The 8,518-nt window shown below is 38.2% G+C and overlaps 1 protein-coding gene across 1 annotated transcript in view; it reads right to left on the bottom strand.

Annotated features, from left to right (window-relative positions):
- Positions 1-8,518, bottom strand: part of OPHN1 (oligophrenin 1) — a 404,963-nt gene that overhangs the window by 110,366 nt on the left and 286,079 nt on the right. The window contains 1 exon segment of the mRNA XM_077769252.1: positions 2,360-2,519. Within this exon segment, the coding sequence (XP_077625378.1) occupies positions 2,360-2,519 (160 nt within the window).

Genomic DNA, 8,518 nt, shown 5'->3' with positions numbered 1-8,518 from the left:
AGAAGGTAATTTTCATGACTGTTGTATCTCTAAGGCCTAAAATAGAACCTGGCAGGGGCATTTGGGTGGCTTAGTTGGTTAAACATCTAATTCTTGATTTTGGCTCAGGTGATGATTTCATGGTTTGTGAATTCAAGCTCCATGTTGGGCTCTGTGCTGACAGCATAGGGCCTGCTTGGGATTCTCCCTCTCCTTCTCTCCCTGCCCCTCCCCCACTTGCATGCCTTCTCTCTCTAAATAAATAAATAATTAAAATTAACTTAAAAAATAAAAAATANTCAATACATATTTGTTGAATGAATATCAATTAATCAGTTAATCAGTAAATGAAATTTGGGCTTTAGATCAAGAGTCAGGAAATTACAGCTCATAGGCCTGCTCCCTGTTTTGTAAGTAGAGTTTTATTGGAATACTCATTTGTTTACATGCTTTCACAATACAAAGGTAGAGTTGAATAGTTGTAAAAGATTTCTATGATCTGCAAAGCCTGAAACATTTACCATATCATTCTTTGAGAAAAGTTTGCTACTCCTGACTTTATACAGTCAACTAATTCCTAGATACTGCTTTCTGGATATCCTTCAGGAATTGCAAGTCCAACCTGCCCCTAATTAAGTTTTCTCCCATCTTCCTCCAAACTTAAACATTCTGTATTTCTTATATGTATGGAGTATAACCCCATTCATCCAGTCAGCCACATCAGAAATCCAAAATTCAGACATCTTCCTCTCCCACAATTTCCACTCCCAGTAACTAGGTCTTATACTTTTCCCTCCCTGTTCTTCTTCTCACCACCCTGACTCAGATTATAGTTGTTTACTGCTCTGAATATGGCACTACCCTCTCTCTCTGTGATCTTTCACACCACAGCCAAGATAATGCCTCCCAAATGTAAGTCTATCCATCATACTACTCTACTTTCATGTAATGCTTTCCCAAGCTTACAGGACCAATTCCAAACATTCCAAACTCCTCAACTAGACAGCATTTAGTCCTTTTAGGACCTGGCCCTTGTCTGCCTCCAATCACATCTCTGGCCACTGCTATTTACATTTCATTTCATGTTCTAACGATACCAAATTACTTGAAGTTTTAGGCCCTTGGGCCTTTGTTCATGCTGGGTCATCTCCTTGAAATTTCCTTTCCCTATTTTCCTTTATTTCCACCTTCAGTATTAACATAAGTTGTACTTCTCCGCAGGTACCCATCCTTGACAATGCCGAAGTCCCTGTATGCCCAACAACAATATACATTCTCTCATTTTTCTATGAGTAAAAGAACTAAAGTCTTATCTTGGCACATGAGTGTCCCAAATAAAAACTACAATCCTCTAATTCTCTTCTAGCCAGATGTGACCAAGGGATTAAATTCTGAAACAGTACATAAATAAAAGTGATATATGGGACTTCCAGGTCATGGTCTTAATGGAAAGGGTTGCATCTTTCACTTGACTTTCTTTAAACCTTCTCAACTGATATTACATAGAAGGTATTTGGCCATGCAGAAGAAGCAGCACCTTAGAGATGGCAGAACAACATGAAAGAAAGAACCTGTGTTCTTACTCCTGCCAAGTCACCATACTAGCCCTGAAATACATCACAATCAAATAATAAGTATCTCTTTTGTTGGAGCCACTGTGTTTGTATGTTGAGTCTTAGAAGCCTAGCCTGTTTCCCACCAAATACAGCTAGTAAGTGGCAGAGCTTGGATTTGAACTGTGGATATCATCTGGGTTGTATCATTAGCCCTGCCCCCCGTCCCCCTCCCCCGCCTAAAGATTTTTATTGAATTATGTGTNTGTACAGGACTTGTCAATAAATATTTTTTGTCTAGCCTCATTCCTGGATTCATTTTCTGTCTCTATCATTACTTCTCCTTTTGCATTTGACCTAATTATTATGTACAGTACCTCANGGAGGGGGGAGATGGGCATGGAGGAGGGCACTTGTGGGGATGAGCACTGGGTGTTATATGGAAATCAACTTGACAATAAACTATTTGTAAAAAAAAAGAAAGAAAGAAAGAAATGAAATGAGGTTTAAATAAGTATGAGTATTGCTTTCTTTATGGTTTCATTGTACATGTACCACTTTTATATCTATCATTTTCATTTGTTTATATGGCTATCTCCTTATACTGTTAACTCCATAAAGGCATGAATAGTTTTTTTTNGAATTGAGCAATATTTTCTAAATGAATGAATTTCACAGTGTGAGAAATGTTATTAAATGCCATGTGTTATAATGGAATTTCCTTCCATTATCAACTTGAGCCAAGGAGGGAGACACAACTCTTTAAGGTGGCTAGGGGAAAGTGTCACATGCTTAGAGAAGTGATGGTGAGAATGGGGAATGCATACCTTGACAAAGTGCTCAATTAGGATTTCCACCACAATATTCTGGAATTTGATGTTCATCATGGCAGCAACAGTGTCCTCCTGAGCTCTCATCAGAGTGGGCCCAAAGATCACTCCCATGTTGGAAGGGGTCATAAGATTCTCTTTGCTGTGCTCACATACACTGCCAAAAGAGAAAGAAAATGACTAATAAGATTTTCTCCATGACCCCCTTGTAACCAACCAAGACTGTTAGGTGATATAGGCGGTAAGGGAAACTAAATAGTAGTAAAAAAGGAGAGTCAAAATATATATGAGAATGAAAGACTACAAAAGAAGCAAGTAGCAAAGAATAAAAGTTAGTATATAATTAGGGACTGGGGTGAGACACAGCTAAGTTAGTAGCACTGTAGGAGTTAAGGCAAGGAGGATGGACAGCTATAGTTAGAAAGTATTTGTAAAGACAGGAGAGAAGCAAGATAGCATTCCAGGCAAGAAGTACAGCATGTATAAAAGCACATATAAAAAACAACAAAGCACATAGATAAGTGTGTACCAGCTTCAACAGTCAGGAATTTAGCCACTTTCCTCACCTCTAGTTTGAAAGCAAAAATACTTGAAGGGCTAGAAGGGATCCTTTAAATTAGCCCTTTATCACTGTCCTCATTTTACAGATGAAATCAAACACACCCCAAAACAAAACAAAACAAAACAAAGAGCTCCAAAGAAGGAAAGGGATTTCCCTGAAATCACCATCCGTCTCATCAGAGTAAAGCCTGTAATCACCAATGTTCTAATTCCTGGTCACTCTCCTTGCTTAAATTCTTTTTAGGGGTTTCCTATCACTTATAGGATAGGGCCAACTCTTCAAAGTTGCACCCTGATGCCTGTTTCTAATCCCAATGGACAGCTTGGATTCTGAAGCTGATCTGGGTTTGAATCCTAACAATACCACTCAGATTTGCAACAGTGTTAGTAACGTAACCTCTCTGGGATTCAGTTTTTCCACATGCAAAAATAGTATCCACCTTAGAGAGAAGTTGCATAGAGCAAAATTGCTTTAGCATGGTATCCTGGAAATATTGCTGTTATTGTTACCTCCATCCAAGCTCCATCCAGGCTCTGATGACCTTTGACACTCTTGATATACTACACTGCTTAGATTAGGTTTTCTGGCTGTACCATGTTGTTACATGCCACTCCTTCTTCTTAGAGTGTCTCCTTCCTCATGTATCTAAAGAATGTCTGTTTATCCTTTGAGATTCACTTTAGATGACCTCTCCTTCAGGGCTATCACAGCCCAAAATCTTCTTGATTGACACCATTGGCAAGCAAGTATGTTGCAATTTTCTGCTTCTTATCTGTCTCCTTTACTAGGTGGTAAACAACTTCCAAGAGTGTGTGACTCATACACAGCAAGTACAAATTAATTAGTTTTCATGGAACTGAATGCCTCTAGTGCTCTTTCAAATAGTACTGGAGGCAGCCAGATAAAAGATGAACAGCTGTTTGGTCAGTTTGGCTGTGGGGGTGGGGAGGTGAGGCGATGAGACAATCCACCACAAATACTAATTTTTAAAACTCTCTGCTCAGGTAAAGTCCCCTGAAAGATCGACCCCATCAATAGGCAGGTTCTTGTTACTAAATGGGTAATTGACAGGGGCAGAATTCTTAGACAAATCGTAATGTTAGGCCAATGACAAAGGCTGGGTGAAATTCACATGATGATGAACAGCAACCATTCACAGGCATTTGTTATTCCTGGGCTGGTTATGGGTCCCTTTTACCATTTTAAATATTTCTACTATTAACCCTTATTTAATGACAGAATTGTTTGAAATGTTAAAATGGAAAAAGAACTCTATACTGCCATCAAGAGATCCATAATGGCTAAACCACTAGTAGCAAGGCAAGGAGACTCCTGAGACAATAGCCTCCAACATGTGTAAATACTTATCTCCTTATGTGAGCTTCGAAAAGAACTGACTTCGGTTGAAGGTGCCAAAGCTAGCTTAATCCTCCCAACTCCAAAAAAGACAGAGTGTTTTATCTCTGAAGCCTAGGTTCATAGAGGGTAAAGCACTTAAGGTCACACAGTTTGTGAATACATGAAAATACAAGGATTCAAACCCATATTTGGGTTTGGCCACAAATCTTACAGTCATCCTATTGCCTCCCACTCCTTGACTGTCTAAATTCCTCTCAAGAAATCAAAACCTGTGTGGGGGTCCCTTTAGGCTAACACCACCTTCTATTTCTCTAAGGGAGGTTGCTGGTGATGTAGGAAACAAAAGCAAGTAAAAAATGAAATTTCCTTACTGCCTATTGACAAGTCCTTGAAACAGGAAGAGTGACATTCCTCTAGGAACTCAGCTGCTTCAGTGATGTTACTTTGCTCAGGGGAAAAAGTAATTTTAGCTTAACATTATCCTGACCCCCCCCACGATGTTATAAATCTACTTTAACATATGAATATTCTTTTGGAATCTTCCTTTATCTCTACCCTCCAAGATATATGTTAGCAACAATCCTCCAAGCATATGGCTCACTGATATACATCTGAAGGGTCTCCTGAGTGAGTTTTTACTAAGCAGTAATAAATGACCTTTTCCTAACAGCAGCTAGCCCCTCAAGGTCCTGGAAACCTTGTTTCCAAAATACCTTAGAGACTTATGCTATCCCTAACCCCCCTCCCAACCTGAAGGTACATAATCAGTCATTCTTCACAACCTCAGTGCAGCTCTTTCTGTTCACGGGTCCTATCCTCATGCTTTAATAAAATCACCTTTTTGCACCAAGATGTCTCAAGAATTCTTTCTTGGCTGTCAGCTCTGGACCCCCACCACTTCCAAACCCCATCAATGGTACCCCATTTAGGACATTCTTTTCCTTCTTGGCCTTCTTATGATAGGAAAAGATAGGATAAAATAGGCATAGAGGGAAAGATTAGGACCTGAGGTCCCTGGGTGGGGAAAAAAAAAAACATATTTTGAAACAATGCTGGGAATGCCTAACTACAGGAAACCCCCTCAGACATAAGGTCCTTTTTAAGAATGTAACAGATACCACCTACTCTACCCTCAGTTTCCCCCCAGGTTCCCCTCAGGATTTTGACAATCAAAATACCTAACTAAAAAAAAGTAAACCATAAAACTTATGTCATATGAGGGACAGTATGGCCAGTCTGACTCCTCACACAATGGAATTGAGCCAATCAGGAATGGAAAACCCAGCACCTAGACCTGTCAAGCTAATAACGATAGGACCTGAGAAGAAATAAGGAGGAAGGGAAGGGAGGTGACCAGAACCGTATAAAATAAGGACCAATGCCTAGAGTCCTTGGGCATTCACTTTCAAATGTCCCCTCTCTGTAAAAAGACCTTTCATAATATTCTACTTTTATAATGTCATACCCTAATAAACTTTCGCCTGCTGCTCATTTTGTGTCCACCTCTTCATTCTTCAAAGTAGTGAGACAATGAACCCTGGGTATTGATATAAAAAAAATCCCGCAACAATGTGAGATTTGGAAGGTAACCTATTTCTAGGGAGATTTCTTTGCATTTGACATCTCTCTTTTTACTATACATTTTGAAAACCATTAAGAGGCATAAGTCACAACCCAAACTATAAGATGAATAAAACCAAAAGTAAGGTCATTGTGAGTGGTGAATTAGGTACGAGTTTGTGATAGGATTTGACAAATATTAAATTCTCTATTCCACATGGACTAAAGACAATGGATACTTGTTGAACATCAACATTTAAAACAATAACAACAACAAAAATGGAAGTTGTAAAAAGCTTCCAGTGAGGGGAAAAAACAATTTTGATTAGAAATTCTACAAAATAGAACTACCTTATAATCCAGCAATTCCATTTCTGGATATATATCCTGATGAGAGAAAACTCTCTAAAGGCCTGATAAATAAAGGAAGCCATTTTATATTTCTTCCCTATGTATCATGAATGTACATAAACTTTGTAAAAATCAGAAGTGAGATTTGTAGCTCACCACATATATATTGTACACTTGCATTGTACAATAAGTAGCCTAAAAAAACCATCTTGTCCTTGAGATATTCGTCAATGGTCCTACTCCCTATGATGAGGAGAACAAAGGCAAGAAAAACATAGACAAAATTATATTTTCTTACAAGTTGAAGCCTTTGATAAATGCCTGAGACATGCCAAGAGTGTGGCATTCCTCAGGAAACTCAAGGCTGACTTAATGTTGATGATCTGCTAGAGACTAAAAGTAACCTTAGCTTGAAAATAGTCAGACCTCCAGGATCCCGTAAGTCTTCTTTAACATATGGAAATCCCTTTAGAGACTTCGCTCATTCTTATCCCCCAGCTTGAAAGTATATAGTTAATCAATCATCACAGTCACAGTGCAGCTCTTTATGCCTAAGGGTCCTGTCCCATGCTTTAATAAAAAACATCTTTTTGCACTTAAAATGTCTCAAGAATTCTTTCTTGACTGCTCAGTGACTCTACATCACCTGCATTCCTTTATGATAAAACTTCTGATTCCTGCCTATATGCTAATCTATAGTATTTTGAGCCTTTACAACATGTAGAAAACTATATGGCCTTGTAAAAACTGTTTATTTTCTGGAGCACTTCTTTCTTGTGAGGACCATGTTTCCTGAGCAGCTGTCCTTAACATGGGCTCAAATAAAACTCTATTTCTACTTTTAGAGATTCCTTTTTTTAAAGCTTATTTATTTATTTTGTTGGAGGGGGCCGCACATAATGGGGGAGTGGCAGAGAGAGAGAGAGAGAGAGGGAGAGAATCCCAAGCAGGTTCCGTAACTCCAATGAGCCCGATGCAGGTCTCAATCTCATGACCCTGAGATCATGACCTGAGCCAAACCCAAGAGTCAGATGCTTACAATGACTGAGCCACCCAGGCGCTCCTACTTTTAGAGATTCTAAAATCTTTGCTCATTTTGCATAGACAATCCAAATGAAATGAAATCACTATCTCAAAAAAAAATATCTGCACTCCCATTTCAGCATTATTCACAAGAGCCAAAATATGGAAGCAACCTAAGTGTCCAACAATTGACAAATAAATATATACATACAATGGAATGCTTATCAGCCTTAAAAAAGAAGGAAATTCTGCCATTTGCTACAATATGGATACGCCTAGAAAACATGTTAAGTAAAATAACCCAGCCACACAAAGGCAAAATTATTTTGCTTTTATGTGGAATCCAAAATAGTCAAAAATATAAGCAGAGAGTAGAATGGTGGTTTCCAGGAGCTAGGGGAGGGGGAAATAGGAAGATGGTGGTCAAGAGGTACAATGTTTCAATTAATCAAGATTATTAAGTTCTGGAGATCTAATATACAGCAATGTGAATAGAACTAACAATACTGTGTTGTACACTTGAAATTTGCTAAGAGGGTATATCTTATGTGTTATTACCACAAAAAGAAGAAAGAAAATGAAATTATGTGAGGTAATAGATATATTAATTAGCTTTGTTGTGGCAACTATTTCATAATGTATATATATACACCAATCATTAAGTTGTATATACATCTTAAATATATATACTTTTATTTATAATTTNAATGTATAAAGTGTGCTTTTCTTTCCTACTTTAAACACCACCACCACCACCAAAAACCCAAAACAAAACACACACACACACACACACACACAAGAAAAAGCCAAAACCAAGTATCTCAAAAAAATTTTTTTAAAAGAACTGGAATCAGAGCAAGCCTCTTGATCCAACCATAGCAAATTTGGAAAAACAAATCTTCTGTTTCCATTAAGCAAGAAATTGATGGGGGTGGGAGAGAAGGGAAGAGGGGTGATGGGCATGGGGGAGGGCACTTGTTGAGATGAGCACTGGGTGTTATATGGAAACCAACTTGACAATAAACTATTTAAGAAAAAAAGAAAAAAAGAAATTATAAGACAAAAAAAGATGAAGAAACTTTTAGATTGGGAACATGGTAAAAACATAGAAGCCCTATTGTATATTGTATCAAGACTTGGCCCCTGTATTCATTAACCCTCTAAAGTGCTTATGATACACACAAAAGCTTGAGAACTACTGCTATAGATCAAAGTTCACCAAACTACAGCCCTTGAGCCAAGTGTAACCTACCATCTCTTTATATATATAAAGTTTTATTGGAGCATTCCTCTGCCCATTT

The sequence above is a fragment of the Crocuta crocuta genome, unplaced genomic scaffold (assembly GCF_008692635.1).
Source record: "Crocuta crocuta isolate KB4526 unplaced genomic scaffold, BGI_CrCroc_1.0 scaffold1012, whole genome shotgun sequence".
NCBI lineage: Eukaryota > Metazoa > Chordata > Mammalia > Carnivora > Hyaenidae > Crocuta > Crocuta crocuta.
The sequence above is the reverse complement of the archived record's forward strand: the minus strand, read 5'-3'. Positions and strand labels throughout refer to the sequence as shown.